This window comes from Crocodylus siamensis, chromosome 2 (genome assembly GCF_052110815.1).
Source record: "Crocodylus siamensis isolate JL-2025a chromosome 2, ASM5211081v1, whole genome shotgun sequence".
Lineage (NCBI taxonomy): Eukaryota > Metazoa > Chordata > Crocodylia > Crocodylidae > Crocodylus > Crocodylus siamensis.
Window position 1 is genome coordinate 50,494,739 of NC_143396.1, and position 18,830 is coordinate 50,513,568.

The 18,830-nt window shown below is 41.2% G+C and overlaps 1 protein-coding gene across 1 annotated transcript in view; it reads left to right on the plus strand.

Annotated features, from left to right (window-relative positions):
• The window catches only part of GRXCR1 (glutaredoxin and cysteine rich domain containing 1), a 72,488-nt gene that overhangs the window by 34,424 nt on the left and 19,234 nt on the right, over nucleotides 1–18,830 (plus strand). Inside the window, exon 2 of the mRNA XM_090035858.1 lies at nucleotides 11,378–11,617. Within this exon, the coding sequence (XP_089891984.1) occupies nucleotides 11,378–11,617 (240 nt within the window). The remainder of the gene's footprint in view (nucleotides 1–11,377; nucleotides 11,618–18,830) is intronic.

Genomic DNA, 18,830 nt, shown 5'->3' on the forward strand with positions numbered 1-18,830 from the left:
TTTGTTGTGAAGATTTATTCTGTTTTTGTCCTTTGTTTTTATAAGATTTATGATCAAGGCAGGGAGGTTAACAAATTGTATGACAGTGATCTATGCAACAGTGAAGGGTTTCAAAATAATGAGAAAGCATGTGCTAGTATAATCAATTAACTGAGGTGAACTTTATTTAGGATGTTAAGCATTTGGTTCCAAATGATTGTCTTTGGATTTACTTGAGAAAGCTTTTTGACTGCATTTTAGTGGTGGAGTTGCAAATATTTGTATCAATTAACAGCATAATTATATTTCATTGGTGTGTCTACACATGCAATTAAAGTGGCTGAATAAACTCCTGTGCAGTTTGCACTGGAGTATGTTGCTCTCAGTCCCTGCATTTACACATGCACCCAGGACCACAGCCTATTGAGCTGGGGTGCAGCAGCCTCTGCAGGCAGGCTGGCCCTGAGGCTTAGGCTGCCATGCCAGCCCAGGGCTGCTTAAACCTGGCTAAATGTGCTGTGGAGGGGATAACTGAGGCACAAGGGTGTTTCAGTGCGGGGCTAGCTGGGGCCTTTGCACTGAAGCACCCTCATGCCCCAGCCAGCCCTGTCAGCATCTGTACATTACAATGGGGTAAATAAGCCCACTGTAGGATAGTAGTTATGACTGGCAGTACTATCCTATGGCACAATTAATTAGTTTATTCCATCTTAATAGCACCACATGTGTAGATGGTGACATTTAACTATGGACCTAATTTGTCAGCTCTACAGGAAATGTCTCATGTAGATGCACCCTAAGTAATACAAGTACTATTTTAGGAAATTATATTAATATACACACGCTGAGTACATTTTCAGGAACATCTATATCTATAAAAAAGGATTTAAAGTAGAATTTTATATCTAAAGCTATTTCATAGTCCATTAAGGTTGCACTGGTGAGCTTTGTATTGAAAATTTATATTGAAAATAAAGTAGAACAGATTAATTACCTGCATTTTCACAATTGCAGTTAAGTTTTTTTGTTTTGGGGACAGTAATTTAATAGTTGCTACATGTTATTACAATCAAATCCTTATGATTTCTGAAACTAGATACAATAGGCCAAATTAGAAATGGTTGTAACAGAGACCATTCTTTTAGCATTGGATTTGACCTTCTAAACAGTTACATTTTTCCACATATACAATATGTGGTTGAGGAAAAAGGGTAAGAATTTGAAAGTGTATAAATAACATTGTTTGTTTTAAGTCAGCATATTTTCTGCAGAAATGAAGGAAGCGATTTACTTTTTATGATGAAGACTAAATGTGGAGGAGAAAAGCACTCAGCTAGCAAACAGCTGAGATACAAGTATCTGTTTTAATCTGAACCCTGCACATCAGGCTAGCTAATAATGACTTCAGCAATTTTACAGAACAAACTAGGTACAACTTGTTTAGCATGAGGCTGTTTTGCTGAATCAGGACAGCAGAAACTGTAGCTCACAGCAGTGTAGGAGCTGATATTAGATTAGGTAGTTAGATAGTATAATAGAGTATAATATAGTCTTGCCAGGGCTGAGAACAAACTTATTTTACTTTGTTTTCAGTAATTCTTGTTTATCCTTGTTCTGTCCTTACTAGATTTTTCCTCCCCATATATTCTCTGTATTTTAAAGGTGGCAGTATTTGGTGCTTATAAGTTGGCTTCAAGGATGATCCTCTGTGGGCTGAGAAGTCCTGCCTTTTCCAGAAATTTTTTTGGAGAGCAAGAGACAGATAGACAGGCACAGACACTGGTGCCATGTAGGGGGTGCACATGGATGCATATGCACCCCCTGAATGTGGCGGTGCACCCCCCCAGGAAAAGATGCCACTGATAGCATCTGCAGATGGTCAGCGATTTGCTGCTGACCTCTGCCACCACTGCCAGTGGCATCTGCGGGTGGTCGCCGGCCCCTGCTTGGCGCTCACCACCCCACCACTGGTGGCATCTGCGGGAGCTCACTGCTTACCACCTCTGCTTACTGCCACCGCTTACTGCTGCCGTGTTCCCACCACCGCTGTGCCCCCCCCACCCCCAGGTTCTGGTGGCATGTGTTGTTCATGCATACAGAGGAAATGTATGGCAAATAAATTAGAGCTGTTCATTTTGGAGTGCCTATGGGTATTGATTTTTGAAGGTTCAAGGGTCCTTGTAGAGCCAAAATTGATATTTATCTGTTATTATAATATGTAGGAAAGAATAAAACGTGAAGCATGCAGTGATGTGCTACAACATAAAGGAAATGTTGATGGTCTCTCTAAGGAGTAAACTATAAAGCCAGTTGTACTAGCCATGGGTAGATACTGATCTTTTGTTAGTGTTTCTTTTTTGTTATTTAATTATCATAAATCATTTCTCTGTGGGATGAGAAGTCCTGCCTTTTCCAGAAAATTTTTTGGAGAGCAAGAGACAGACAGACAGGCACAGACACTGGCGACATGTAGGGAGTGCACATGGATGCATATACACCCCCTGAACGTCCAACGTTCTCTGTAGTTTCAATTTTGTACTTTGAAACCAAATTCTCATCACAAAACAGAACCCACATTCTTTTCTTTTAGTCTTCTACTTCATGCTAGTTGTGCCTCTTGATGCCCTAAGCCCTCACTGTGATTCTGGTAGGAGCTCTCAAGCGAGTGCAAGGAGATGGTTCAGGAGGGTTCTTGTAATGATCTTTCCTGTAATTTCCACTCTTGGATCTGTCTCCTTTCTTGAAGATTGTCACAATTATGGCAGTCCTGAGATCATCTGGGATTTCCTCATCATTCCAGATCCTTAAGATAAAGGCATGGAGCTGTGATGTGGGCTCCTCATCCCCCTGCTTGAAGATTTTGGCAGGGATTTCATCATTTCCCAATGCCTTGTCATTCTTCATCTGCTTGATGGCATTCTTCACTTTGTCAAGGTTTGGAGGAATTCTGACTTCATTTCTGACTGGGTGTTGCAGGATGGAGTTGAGAACACTCTCATCAATAACAGAGTCTCAGTTAAAGCCTCCTCTTCATGTGAGGTGAGCAGATACTGAAGAGGGCTGTTCAGTTGCAGTTACAGCTGCTGAATCACACTCCTAGCTCCATGTGCTAGATGACCTTCTTACAACTGCCACCTTCTTGCCAGTTCATGACTAGCAGCTTCTAGACATCACAATCCTGCTTCCATTGTCACTAGCTGGTCACCAAAGGACTTGAAGAATGTGCTGGAAAAGCTGTTTCCATGGAAGATGCCTGTGAGTGATTTCTTTAATGTTTTCTAACACTCAGTAAACAGGTCCTAACTGCCAAGGCAAAATGTGGCTATGATCTGTTTGTTGGGATACAAGACATGTAAGTCAGGGAATTAGTTGTTTCTTCCTTATAATACCAGCAGACCTTTAACTTTGAGCAAACAGCCCCAAATGTCAGACAGAAGGAATTTTGGATTAGGATTTCATCAAATGAGTAATAACTCTAATATTACTGTACTCAGCTGTTGCATCAGCAGTGAATAACAATCTCTGGCCTAGGTGTGGATCCTAAGCCTACAGATCCAGGGAATGTCACCAGCAGAGCCAGCTGAAAATTTTCCATCTAGACAATATTTGTTGAAAAATGGTAGCCTTGGAGTGATGTTGTAGCCATGCCTTTAAAAAAATGTCCTGCCTTTGAAGGCTTGTCTAAAACTATACCAACCATGCACTTGGTCCAGTAAAACATATCACCCAAAAAATCTTTATTGAAAAATGCCATTTTAAACAAAATCTAAATGTCTTGAAAAGCATGTAAAGTTTCACAAATCTTTGTTTCAAAAAACAATTGTAAAGAAGTATATTAGTTATGCTGAAATTACTAATTTCAAAATTTTTGGAAGCAAGCATTTATTTTTTTTTAATTCAAAAGGATTTTTGAAACAAAATGAACGACAATACCAATAACAACAATCATAATGATAATGATAATTACATTTCACTTTATCCTGAAAGACTCAGAGCATCTTATATTGTTTCAAATAAATGTTTTTGGCCCTAATCTATGCAACTGTCTACATGTGGCGTGAAAAGCCTAATTTAAGTCTCTCAGGTATGCAAATATCAGCCAAATGTTTATTCTATGTAACGATCATCATCAAAGTGCTTTATTCTCCAATTAAAATCCCACTGGAATAGGGCTTGTGGTATACTGTGAACTCCTTCTCCTACAGGGTGCCTGGATAGTAAGTACCCATACCAGCTTGACACAATCCAATTACAAAATCAAGGGGTGTTTTTTAGTAGACTACTTTGAGATGCAGAAAGATGATATTGTTAGATAGAGAAGGAAATATCCAGTTTTTATATGAGGCAATGAAGCATTTCACCTCCACTTGAATGGAATTATTTGAAGGCTATATCCTCACATAATGAGAGCTTTTAGAAATCTCATATTTACTAAAGGTTTGGCATTTAATATTTCAGCTTTAGTGATTCGGAGTATTACAGCAGGCCATCAAACGCAGAGAAAAGATATTCTGCCACCTCTAGCATACAACAGATTATGCAATACAAAGTATAAAACTTAGTTTCATTGTATATGTTATTTGAAAGAAATGGGCCCGGGAAAAAAGTATATTCAAATATGCAGGAACTAATTCAGAGATGACACAATCAGTGGCATAACTTATACAAGGGTGTAAATATAAGCTCATGTTACTTTTATATAGAGGTGACAAAAAGAGAGCACTGGAGAAGGTTATAGGAAAGATGTAATGACATGTGACTTAAATCATTTACAATAACTCTAATGTTGGTCCACACAGAACAGCATTATGTGAATATCTATATTACAAGTCTGTTCAAGGGATAAAGTGCTATTCAGTGTTAGTAAGTGTGGCAGAATAAGTATTATAGATATCTGATAAAAATGTCAGAAAAATACTAAATGGTAAGCTGTAGCTTTGGAAAAACAGTGCTGGATAGACATACTTTTTTTTTATTAAGGTGGCATACTATTTATCATATTTTCCAGCATACAGCAGGTCTCAAATAAAACACTACACCTTGTTTTTGGCAGAATGTAGGGAAAATAGATTTTTCTAGGGTCATAGACAATTGTGTGACATAAAATAAGTCTTCCTGGGAATACAGAGTGTCCAGGAGACAGTCTGGATGAGGCAGCAGGCAGCAGAAACTTCCTGATGCCAGCTGCCTTACCCAGACTATAACTTGCAAGGTCAATAGCAAGACTACTTTTTTGTTGTTGCCATAAGTAGTTCTTTATATATGTTCCTTTAAATAGGCTACAGTGCTCAGCCAATAGCTATGGCTATGAAAAGGTTAACATTGGATTCTGTCCCTTCTGCTTGCTAAACCAAACAAGTGGCAGTCATCTTGGTAGATGCATCGCATGCTACTTCAGATGTGTTCTTTTCCAGTGAAGAAAACAGGTTTTCCACTTAAACCATGTACCCCAATTTTGGGAAAAAGGCACATGTTATTGTCCCGGAGTTGATAAATCAAGCTTACGGTGTCACAGTTGGCAGCCGGGTGGTGGCAGATTGGAACACGAACAGGTAGGATTAGTGGCAACGGAGTCTGAGAGGCACCAATGCATATGGTTTCAAACAATGGATTTATTTACTCACGCTTTGAAGCGGAGGCACAATTCTTTCTTCAGTTACAGTTAAACAGGAATGAAGACAAACAACAGAAGGGCTCTGTTGGCCCACGAGGTTCCCCAACAAGCCCTTGCTTTCTACCCCACTGGGATAGGTGTGGCTGCCTGTTGGATAGTCTCAGGGCTGGTCAACAGCTCATATAGGGTTGAATGAATAAAACGAACAAGAAACAGAACTGTAACTCATTGAGAAGAACGAAATAGTCGTGACGCCAGTCCAAAGACAATCGAATGGTCGTGAAGAAAGCCGAGGTCGAAAGCCAGGTGAGTCGATAAAGGAAGAAGCCGAAGTCGAAGTTATAGGGATGATCTGGATCAGTGGTCGTTGATCGGTGCCAGTGTTTAGAAGCCAGAAGATCGGTATAGTAATAACAATAATGAGAACAGTGCGAAACGCCAAGTAAGGGAGGAGACCAATAGGCCAGGAGGCCTAGCTGAGGAGCAGTCCCTGTAGCAACAGCCTCTGCTTTCAGCTCGAGAGGGTTTCCCCCCACAGCGTGAGACAGTCTCTGCTAAGAGCAGTCTCTGCAACACGCTGCGTCTGGTCTCCCCCTGAGGGAGGGGCTCACAAGTCTTTTATACAAATTTAGTGGCCAATCAAAGGCTCTCCACAGAGAAATTTCTAGTCCGATTACCTCATGTCAGGTTCCTTCTGAGCATGCGCTCAGTCAGAAGCTGACACAGTCTGAGCATGCGCCTGTGGGGAAAGTAGGTCAGTAATGACTGACAGGCCAGCAGGTCACCCCGGGGGCACGCACTGGGTGAGCTTCGGAATTCTCCATTCACAGAGCCAAATGCGCATGTCAGTTCTGGCACTTCTGTGTTGTCAGCATACACTTAAGATGTTACTGTGACAGTTATATGCAAGAAAATGGGGTATTATTTTGTAACTCAAGTTTAAGTATCCTATATCAGATTTTAACTAAAGAAAGGTAAAAGTTGAATGGCTGAGTGAGGACAGAACAGCTCACATGACTGGTAATGGGACACTGGCCATTTCTAAGAAAGAAGTATTTCAGGCCTCATAGCCAGAGACTACTATATGATGTGGAGGTTCTGAACACAAACAGTAACACAGGGTTTAATAGCACACTTTGAATATTTTTTTTTAAAACAGTAAGGCAGAAAATACTGTATTTTTGTATATTTGAGAGCATAATTCATTATTCTTAAAGATATTCGGTAATCTGTTACAATTTCCATCGGAGTTGTTTTTATGTATTATTTGCTTGTTATGAAGAACAAGTCATCACATGCATTTTAGCAGTATACATCCTATTTTATGAGGGCTGTACAAATAAGTCACTGCTTTGAAAAGTTTCTGAAAAACATTAACTTGAACTCATGGTTTTCAGGTTTTATCACGCAGCTGCTTTGGCTACCAAATTTTCGTTAAAAAGTTCAGGATGTAGCTATTCTGTCATCATCTCTTTCATGACTATCCTGATGAAGCTTTTCAATCTGTTTCTTTTATTGTATTTTTGTCAGTGTTAATACTAGATTTAAATTTGTCTTATGCTGTTCTTCCTTTATGATTACCCTATTCTTTATCTCTTCTCTACAACCTCCTTTCAGTCCTCTGCAACCACACTTTTACTCTCATTCTGCTTCCTTTAAGTCTTGCCTCTGTCTCCTCTCCCTGCTCCACTTCCATTCCTAAACTAAACTCACCTATACAGTCCTATAGCCTCATGTCACAGTTCTTTTCATACTGTTCCCAGAGCTCCTAGTCAACTTATGACTGTATCAACTTCCAACAGCATCCAATTAATAAGTGTCTGGGCAGGATTTCCAAATTTGAAGTGTTTTTCCTGTGCAAAAATACTGTTCAAAATCCCAGTGAAGTCAACAGACAGTCAGTGAATCAGACCCAAAGGGTATAATGCCAGCTTTACCTTCTCACATCTCACAGTAAAAAGGATTAGACTAGCACAAGATTTCATTTTCTTCTCCAGGTAGAGAATATGGCAACTGTCTCCTGGCCCAGTGCTCCCTGCCTGCCCTAAACTAGCATGCAGGGGGGGCATGGAACTCCCACTGGGTGGCAGCAGGGGCCCGTTGCAGGGCTCCTGGGAACTGAGAGCAAATTTTCTCCCTAATCCTCACATATGTAGACAAACACCAAAACCCTTACTGTGCAGTAGTTTACTGCACAGTAGATCTAGGCTGAAGTAAATGCCCTTCCTAATGCTCATTCAATGAAGATGCCTTCTCTGAATCTCAATCCACCAGAAACTTGGCTTGATTAACATGACCCAAGGTTTAGTTGATAATAGCACCTTCTGAAACCAAATTACATTGTTGGCTATAGGATTCGCTATGAATGTTCTTGCACACGCATGCCATGGTCAATATAAACCATTGTACTTTAAGCCCCTGTGATTTATTCCTTACTCAGCCAAGAAGGTCTGTTAAACAGCTTCTTTATATCTATTAACCCATGAATTATCTTCTATTAAATCCAGCTCACAATTTGAAATGCATTAATATATTTGGTACAATGAATCTTATTTAAGAACCACTACAGTAAATTGTGAAATTTATTTTCTGAAATGCTTTTGAATTAATGAATTTATGTTGTTGTTAGTGTATTATAGAACTACTGTCATATAAGGCCAACATAGAGAAGAATCCACATTTTTAGCTTAGCAAAGTGAAGATACGGGGAGGATAGTTCAAAATTGGATTCTGCTGATTGACTGCAAGAGTTTGTACTATTCAGTAAACACTGTAGGCTATAATGCTTCTTCAAACTGCATAATGAAATATGAAGTAACTGTAATGATGAAAGGGAAAATTTAAGTTTATTGTTTTAGAAAATATTTAAGGGATCAAGTACAGCTAAATGAATGTGAAATTAATGATTTCTGTTTGGTTTGATAACATCCTTCTAATGACACGACAGTCTAGTCTGTCTGCAACTCAGAAACCTGTTTGCCAAAATATAACTAAAATAGAATTAAATACCTTGCTCGTTTGTATCACTGAGACACCTTTGCAAAGTAAACAAATGTGTTGGTTCGTTTCCACTTTAGGAAAAATAAAGTAATAAAAGGAAAAGCAGACAACCGATACCTGCACAATCTCAGCTTGGTATCTTTCAACATTTCACAGCTTTCCATTTTCTGCCTGTTGATTTGTATGCTACTGAGACATCTTAGCTGATGCTACTTCAGATAATGACCCTCTGTATTAATCTTGCCCCCCATGGCTAGGAACAAATAGCATTAGAGACAAAGGCTGTGCAGGAACCAGAATGTCTATCTCACTGAAAAAAAAATAATTTCCAAACAAGCTATCTTTCCAAATAAGAACAAAATGCTGGATCTCTGACATGGTCTGTGGGAAGAATGCTTAAAATATCATTTTGATTCTCCTGAAATGGATTTTTTTTGAAAATTTCCAACCTGAGTATCTCTATCTGTCTGGCTGCTTTTACTCTGCTTTATTCTATATAGAGCTAGGGCCCTATGACAGCTGCATTATGCCTCTGTCAATCTAAAACATTGCAGAAATCCTACTGGAATATTTTGCACCATTATCTTATAATACTGACATTTTAAATAAGGGACAAACTAATCTTTTAACTAGGGAAGTATGCACAATATAGGGAAAAGTTTCTGGCAACAGCAGAAGTATAGTTCCTTCCTGAGAGTATAATTCAGTAAGCAATTGCCCAGTCTTTATATATATTTTCTTACAACCAGAACTGCTACAGAATCTACCTAGAGAGAAAGAACAGTTGGCCCCTTTATGATACTCATCATTCCTAGGATGCCAGGTGGGAAATTGGTACATTTCACGTTGTTGCAAGTACCCTTTCAATCAACTGAAAGAACAGAATGTTTTTCCTCAAGGACTTCCCTTGACTACAAGTTAAATTTTGAAGAAGAGTAAAATAATTTTTTTTGCCTGTGGCATATTTTTCATTTGATTAGCAAGATCAATCATTATTTCTCATCTGTCAACATTTGCAATGTTGCCTACCAATTTGACTGCCTTTTTGCTTTTGCAGTTATGATGTTACATAATTAAAAAATACATAATTATTTGTCAAATGTCATTTACCACAAATTTCTACAATATGTTATGGGTTGCTTTGTGTGTTGTGTCCTGACTTACAGCTTTGTTTTTACAGCATTGCTAAGAGAGTGGAATCTTCATTTGTATGAGGTAGTGAATAACTTAAATAGCCTGGAAGCTCAGCTAACTTTAGTTAAAAATCTGTTTATATAATAATAATCTGAACAAAATATTACACTGAAAAAATATCCTATCTAGGACAAGGGTATTTTGTTTGGTTTAATATTTTCACTGAAAATTGATTCCTCTGTTGGCTCTTGACCAGTAAGGACGCATCAGCCATTAGGTTTCATCTTCACAGAGAAGAGGTGAAAATTCAGGCCTAGCCTGTAATCCAAAACTCATTACATTAGGGTTGCTGGTTATAGCCATGTTAGTCTAAGGACCTGGACAGGCAAGGTTATTTGGTTGAATGTGATATCTTTTATTAGATCAGCTGAATAATTGGAAAAAATTGTTCTTTGCAAGCTTTTGGGCACAAACACCCTTCTTCAGGAATACTGAATGTCACAGTTCACCAGCAGACTCTTGATATGCCCAAAGAAGGGTGTTTGTGTCTGAATGCTTGTAAAGAACATTTTTTCCAACTATTTAGTTTGTCTAATAAAAGATATCACATCTACCCAAAGAACCTTGTCTGCCTAAAAGTTCATTACGGTCAGTAATGTTTTGTTTTGTTGATTGTAATGGGCTTTGGCTTAAACCCATAATGTACATTTAGTATTTTAAAAGCATTTAAAATAGTTTGGTTGAATCCTCACTGAATTGTAAGGGTATCTCTTTACTGCTATTGCAAAACTGACTGCAGTCGAATGCAGATACCAAGCTAGTTCTAACTTGGGTACTAGTAGCAGTTTAGTTTTAGCATGATAATTTAGCTTCCAGTGAGCTCTTTGCTGCTGGAGTTATACAGCTATGGGTATTCAAGCTGGTTTATTTAAAATAAGCTCAGGTATCCTTAAACTACACTACAGTAGTTACTTTAGTGACTACAGTGTGTATATATATATCCTAGGAAATACTGGGCTGCTAATTAAAAAATGCAGCTCCTTGTCCATTAGGTAAATTGCCCCTCTTTTCTCTTGCATCCTTATTCACTAGTAGAAGCATATGCATTTCATGAGGAATTGTGTTAGCATGAGCTGTGGTACTGATAGGTAATGTGAGATTGGGATGTCATTAACTATATGAGTCTCTAATTGGATTCCAATGGGAAATGCGCGCACGCATGCACACACACACACGTTAGGATTTGTGAAAGGAACTGGTAAGTCCAAGAGCAATCATATCATCACACTTCTACAGTCAGGTCACAATTTCAGCTTTGCATTTGTTGAAAATGTACTTCATTTTGCAGGTACAAGGTTTCTTACAATAAGCAAAACTCCTTGCATCAGTGTGCAAAGTACCCAGAAGCCCAGCTTAATTGGTTCCCTGCATGACAATTATGACAACAAAATTATAAATCACACTTCCTACTTTGCCATTCTTATGTTTGAGAAAAATACTGCTTTGGAACAGATTTTTCAACATGTGCTTATTGGTTAAATAATATTTCAGATAAATGGGGTAATAAAGATGCCTAACCAGCCATGAAATAAATATGACTATTAACATTTTATTTGCTGGAATGAGAACTGAGAACATTTTATTTTCCAGGTATCAACGGTTCTAGAATTTGGCCGCATCATAATTTATACTACCAGCCTTCGTGTGGTTAGAACCACTTTTGAAAGATGTGAACTGGTAAGGAAGATCTTCCAAAATCACAGAGTGAAGTTTGAAGAGAAAAATATTGCTCTGAACAGTGATTATGGAAAAGAACTAGATGAAAGGTGCAGGAGGGTATGTGAAGTTCCATCACTACCTGTTGTGTTTATTGATGGCCATTATCTTGGGGTAAGTACAGCAGGAATGCTACTCTGCAATTTATAGGTGTAGCTGTTAACCCATAAGAATGAAAAATTGTTATTGTTTGTTGTTTTTATTACCAGAGTACCTAAGGGGAGCAATCAGAAACTGAGGCCCATCATGCTAGGTGCTATCCAGATATTCATTGAAAGGAAAGTCCCTGTCTTAGGGAACTCACGGGCTGGATTATTACCTTATGCAATACATGGATGAAATAAAGGAGGGAAACTGGTGGGTGAGATGCAGCAACAAGAGTTATTTTCAGTCTCTGAAGAAATAGTTCATATTTACATGTCTAGGCATAAGAATACAGAGAAATGGGCATTTTCTCACACCACGAAACTTAATCCATGTGCTTTGGTAGAAAACAGTCAAAATGAAACTGGCAATTGAAACTTTTGTATTTGAGCATATTTGCACATGAAATTGTTCTATTTGCTTGCTTCTCAATTTCTTCAACGGGTATGCACTCTTACATTTTCTACACTATGGGCGCATCTACACACGACTTTGTTGCTGTAGCATCCATGGGTGTCATCTACACATGACTAGTAGCTACTTTGTTGTAGTGGCACACTCCCCCCTTATAGTGTGCTGCTACAGCAAAATAGCTGCTAAAATAACCATGCACTATGTGTATGGCATGATATGGGCAGTTACTAAGCCATGCTTTCATAATAAAGGAAGTACTAAAGGAAGTACTAAAGCACAGTTAAGTAACAACATCACTGTAGGGCAATGTGTAGACATGCCCTATGCTTATATACTTAATTCCCTTTGTTGATGCACACGTTTTTGCCTTTTAATTTTAGAGGGTTGCCAGCTGTATGTAAATTTACAGGCAGACCATCAAAAAACAGGCTAAAAGCACCTGTCTGTAAAGTCCATAAAAAAATAAACAGTCTGTAAAAAAACCCCCCCAAACAAACAAACAAACTAAACCACTGGGAGCTTGATTGAAGATTGCTTGTGGGAAAGAAGCTTGAGGTAAGAATTTAGGTTAGGGACAGATATTCAAAAAACCCGAGCCTATATTGATTCAACTTTTGCAGGTAAGTCTAACCTGGCTAGGATGAACCAGTTTGTATTCAGACAGACATTTTCTCTGGACTGAGGAAATGCAGGTATATGCCTGCAGTGGCTGAGGCCAGAAGTTGGGGGACACTAGAGCAGCCCTCCCTTCCCTTCAACAGTGCTGAGCTGAGAGGGGCATGGCCAGCCCCCAGCAGGATGCTCTGATTAGGGAGGTCTGCTGGCACCATTCCAGGCTTTTCCCCGATGGCTGCTCAAGAGGTGGGAGTGTTGCCAGACCCCAGCCTCCTGCCAGCACTCTGAGGCAAGGAGGGGGAGGAGGGGTACAGTGAATGCATCTGTTGATACTACAGAACTTTTCAATCTCCCTCTCCCTGCCTCTGTATACTTTCTGCAGCAAACGGACAGGCAAGCAAGCCAGCAGAGAGCTGATAACCAGGGATCCTGTTTTTTTCTGACTTATTAAAATCTCCAATTTTGGGTTAGAAAAGGTAACCCCAAATCCATATTGCCCCATGTTTTAACAACACTATACACGCGCACACACATGCACACACACACACACACACACATATATATATATATATATATATATATATATATATATATATATATACACACACACACATACACACTGCTGGGTTGCAGGTAGGCAGACAGTAGCCCTTCTTTGGGGATCTGTTCTGGGACCAGGGTTTGGGAATGGCAAGGGTAAGGCAGAGGGAGACAGCACACCACAGGGTTCATTTGGGGGATATTAGGATGTAGGGGTGAGTAGGTGTCCCCTGGGATGGAGGTAACATGGTGTAAAACCATTGCTGCAGTCAAGCAGGATTGCCAACCTAAGAAAAATTATTTTACTGATCATCTATAATCTTTTTACTGACAACTAAAGCTTTTTTACCATGAATTTGAATGCAAGCTTTGTCCAGGGCCTGGTAGAAGGGTAAAATACACATCAGCAAAGAGTTTGGTTCTAAGTAAAATGTTGCAGATTGCAGTACCAATATTTGTCTTGTGTTAGCAACTCTGATAATCATGTATAAATGTACCTAAGTGAAAAACACCAGTGCTCTTTTATGTTGAGATATACAGTACAAATGAAAAACTGTGATTAAAGCTTGAATTCTGGCAAGTTGAGGTAAAAATTTGGGGCTCAGCTACTCATACAACTTTCTTTCAGAAACAAGAATTATAAAGATTGGTGATTTAGAAAGAAAATATTCCTAAAAGAGTTCTGAAAGCTTGTGCATTATGCATGCATTTTAATGATTCAGGAACTAGTAACAGTCACTAGAAGTGAGGTAGGGAGTACACAGGCAAGTTGTATTTCAGCACATTAGGGATATTTTAGATGTGTTGCTAAACGCATTGGTTTTTATTAAAGAGGTGAGCAATGACAATAAAGAAGTAGATAAAGTGGAAGGTCTTGAGTTTGGATCTGAACTACTAAGGAAAAAACCCAACAAATTCGTATTTGCATTTTTTAGACTGTTTACATCTTACATGTGATGGCTTTCTCTGAACGTTCTAACAAGTAAGGGCACCGATATTTGTGTAACAAGGATGCTCTGATGCACTAGAATTACAGCATGTTGGAGCAGACTTGATTAATCAAGTCTTCCAGGTCTGCCTGCCAAAACAGCAAATCTTAAATTCTTAAAATATTTTTTTCAGAATAAGAGCATAGGATTTACAATACTGGTCCAGACCAAGGGTCCATCCAGCCCAGTAGCCTTTCTCTAACAGTGGCATATTTTAGAGCAGTGGTGGGCATCTTTTGGCACAAGTGCTATAAATGGTACAGGATAACTCTGTTTGTGGCGCACAGCATATGAGGGAGGGACAGGCAGCACAGAAGCAGATAGGGCAGGAAGCAGAGGGCAGAGCAGGAGATCAGAAAGGAGCAAATGGCAGGAAGGTGAAAGCAGAGCAGGAGATCAGGCAGAGAGTGCAGAGAAGGGAGCAGAAATCCAGGCAGCAGAATCAGCAAAGGAAGGGGATTGGAGCTAATTTTGCTACACTGGATAAAGAGCTTGGCCCCAACTATTTTAAAGAAGAAGTGTAAGAAACTAGGTAGAGTGATCTATCCTGCATCATATCCTCCTAGACTAGGGAGAAACTTTACACACAAACTAGTTAAAGTGATCAGAAACTTTTAAACCTGTAACAGAACAGATGTTCAGTGCACATAAACCAGTTTGAAAATGGCTGAAACCAGTTTGAGATGAGCCTGGCTGAATGTAGTATCAGACTTAACTGATTAGGGTCAAACCAGTTTATGAGGTGAACCAGACTCCCCCAGAATCCTGGCTTGCTCTCTGGGCTGGGCAGGGCTCTCTGTTCCACAACAGAGCTGGCTCCTCCCCTCTGCTCCCACTCGGAAGCTCCAACAGAGACTGCAGGCACAGCAATGTCTGCTTGGCTCCCCCCTGCCCCCCCACAACTTCTCACTGCTCAAGCCGGAATCTCCCCCTCCCTCCCTTCCTCCCATCTCCCACAGCACAGACCCCAGCCCCCTGGCCCATGGGCATGTGGTATGCTAGCTAATGCTGAGAGGTGTGTGTGTCTCTCTCCAATTTCACTGGCACAGGCAGACAGGACAGTGACTGCTTAGGGCTGTTTGGAATTAATCAACAGGTCATCCAGTAAGCTGTTTAAGAAGAGTTTGAAGTAATGGAGACAGCCTATCGTTTTGCTGATGAGGTGATAATCACTGTTATCAGTCCCCTGCTGGCTTGCTTGCTGTCAGTTTTCTGCAGACCATATAAAGAAGCAGGGAGAGGGAGATTGAAATGCTTGATATCAACAGATGCATGCACTGCAACCTGCCCCCCCTTGCTTCAGAATGCTAGCAGGGGGCTGGGGGCTGGCAACACTCCCACCCCTTGAGCAACCAGTGGAGAAAAGTCTATGATGATGTAGGCAGACCTCCCTAATCAGAGCATCCTGCTGGGGCCTGGCCATGTTCTCCCTCAGCTCAGCACTTGGAAGGGCTGCTCTAGCACCTCCTTGCTTGTAGCCTGAGCTGCTGCAGGCATGTGCCTGAATTTCCTCAGCCCAGAGAGAATATCTGTCCAGTTAAAGACTGGTTCAGCCTATCCAGGTTAGACTAACGTGCAAAGATTGAATCAATTCAGGCTCAGGCTTTTTGAATGTCTGTTCCTAGCCCTAGGCACCATGACTAAGACAAATTCCACATTGTTGTGTGTAATAGTCCCTGACTATTGATAAATGGTGAATTTCAGAGTTTTAACTTTGACTGCTTGTACTGAAAACTGATTTCTAAGAGTTACTTATCCAGTTAGAAACATCTGAGCTTTGTGATAAATGAAACAGTTCAGATTTCTAATACTGAGGAATTCCAATTAACTGATTATAAACAGGAAACAGACTAAGATTTATTCATATAATTTGTTAAGTTTAAAAATATATAGTGACCAAATTTAAGGAAATTTCAATCTGCTTCTAGTAAACTGATGAACAGGGAAAAATATTGACATATTGAAGTTAAATAAATAAATTATTTCATACAGCTTAGCTGTCATAAGCCCCTGATTATGGTCTTTCGAGCATGATGGATGAATTTTGTTTTCTTCAGGAAGTCGTGAGGTACTAGGGCTGTGCGAAGCAGGCTCTCTTTGATTTGGATTCGGCCCAAATCAGGGGCAGTCATTCAATTCGTTGATTTGGATCACTGTCCTGATTTGATTCAGCTGAATCAGAATTGGAAGATTTGATGCTGATTCAGAGAATCAGTGATTTGGACACAGACACAGCTTTAAAAATGTTTTATACATACCTTGAGGTAGCCAGGATACATACAGCATCCCATAGATGTGGGCGGGGGAGGGAGAGGCCTCCATGTGTTCAGTGGTGAAACACTGGGTCTGCTGGGGAGCATGCTGGGGGCCCCCCCACACCACCTCGGCTCGGCGATTGGCCCTCTCCCCCAGACCCAGGAGGCACCAGGCACTGAGCTGAGGGGGTGCAATGTGGGCCCCCAGTGAGCTCACCAGCAGACCTGGAAGTGCTTCTGGTCCACTTTCAGGTCTGCTGCTGAGTGTGCTGGAGAGCCCCCTGTGCTTATGTGGGATACTCCATGCGCTCCAGCATTGCAGCGATCACAAGCCCCTACAACCTAGAGGTATGTAGAAAAAACATTTCAAGCTCTTTCTATGTCTGAATCTCCAAATCTTTCCAAATCTCTCTGAATTGATTCGGAGAGTTCCAATTTGATTTGGAGAGATTTGGATTTGGAGATTCAGCCACCAAATCAGGCTGGATCTCCACTGAATCGAATCAGAGACTGAAGCTTTGCACAGGTCTACTAGTCATTCCTTAAACAGAGGAACAGTTGAGCATCAGACAGTATGGTCTAGCCTATTTAAAGCCATTTCAGTATTAAACACTTTGGATAGAATAAATCAGACTGTAGCTGCTGGGCCTCGACCAGTTACTCTTGTGCCGCTCTCGCTCAGGTGACTGATGTTACATGCCTCATGGGCTTGTGCCTCTGCCTGAGCTGGTGACTTCCACCTGAATCTTCGACCCCGTGCTCTCCTGCCACGATGTGTTGAACCTCAGTGTCCGGGGCCGTTCATCAGGCGTGCTCGTAGACCCACAGTTCCTCCCGGCGGTTACTCACAGGGCTCCGCCATCCCTACACCCCGGCCTCGTGCCTCCTGTGGACCAGTGTCCGGATGGTCTGTGTCTTGCTCCTGGGACCCTTAAGACCAGGTCCCCCTCAGGCCCTGACACTATCTGTCTCACACATGGGCCTGCTACCCTCAGATTCCCCTGGAGCTCGGGGGGTGGAACAAATCAAAGAAGAAAAGAAAGAAAGATGCTTCAACACAAAACCAGGCTCCCTGCCCCTTTAACTACCCTTCTACCTTCCTGGGTCTCAACAGGACACTGGCTGCCTCATCCCCTTAGGCAATCAGGTTTCCTGCCTAGTCTAAGGCACATCTAGGTCCAGTGGCGATGCTAACTCCGACAGCAACCCTTCCTGGGTTCCCCCGCAGTCCTTCTCTTTCGGGGCGGACTTCTTCCAGTGTTCCCCCCGTCGTCCTTAAGCAGCGTTCCTGGCATCCCTCCGTCGTTCCATCTGCAGCATCACCAAGATGATCCTCCTCTTCCTCCTTGCCCCTGTCCCAGCCGTTCCTGCTCCCCTGGTCCTGTGGATCAGGTCGCTTCCACTGTGGGGTCATATGTGGCTGCATCCTCTGACTCCCCGCTGCGTGGGTTCTGTCTGCAGCGTGCACTGCCATTTTTGTCTGTGCCGGCAGGCGTTCAGCACTTACGTCACCGGCTGGCCACAGCTGGATAAACAGGCGGCTGACGAGCTGCGCGGGTTGTGTCTTCTGCCCCTCGTGTGCTGCATTTCGAGCCGCAGGTGAGTATTCCTCTGTACAGTTCATCCCAGGACACAGACTGCTCTCTGTTATTTCTGGACTGTATAAATGACCTTATTGTTAAACTATCTTTCCAATATCTTCACACAAGCAGGTGAAAATGAAAGAGTGTGCCAGTAAGGTGTTCTGGTTTATGTCCATGCGCTGCAGCTGGGCAATTCATAGTTCATATGGGAACAATCCACTTTTCAACTGGAAATAGAACAGAGTCAGATTAAGAAAACAAAGGCTGAGGAAGCTGATCAAGGACCATGGGGCCAAGAGATAGAATCTATAACCCTAATAGGGAATCAAAGTTTTCCACTGCTAGCTGCTGCAAGGTACAGCAGAGAATACAACTTTCAGATTCTTTTCAATGGTGAACTTACACTTTTTTGATAACCAGAGATATGGAAATTTGTTCCCAAGACCATTGGTACATCTACCCAAGTTGCTTTACTTGAGATTACAGCAAATTACTGCACAGTAAGCATCACCATATACATGTGCAGATGCTTACTATGCAGCAATTTGCTCTAATTGCAAGTAAATTTGCTACCTGTAAATACAAATAGTAAATTTACTCAGGAGTAATTATTGTGCAGTACAGCATACATAGATGGCTGACTGGGAGCAAATGTGCTTCTGATCAGCTGGACAGCAGGGGGTTGGAGATTGCTCTCTGCCCCTGGGAGCAGCCTGCTGTAGGGGTTGGCTTCATCACCAGAGCCAGGGGGGATGGGACACACACACACACACACACACACACACAA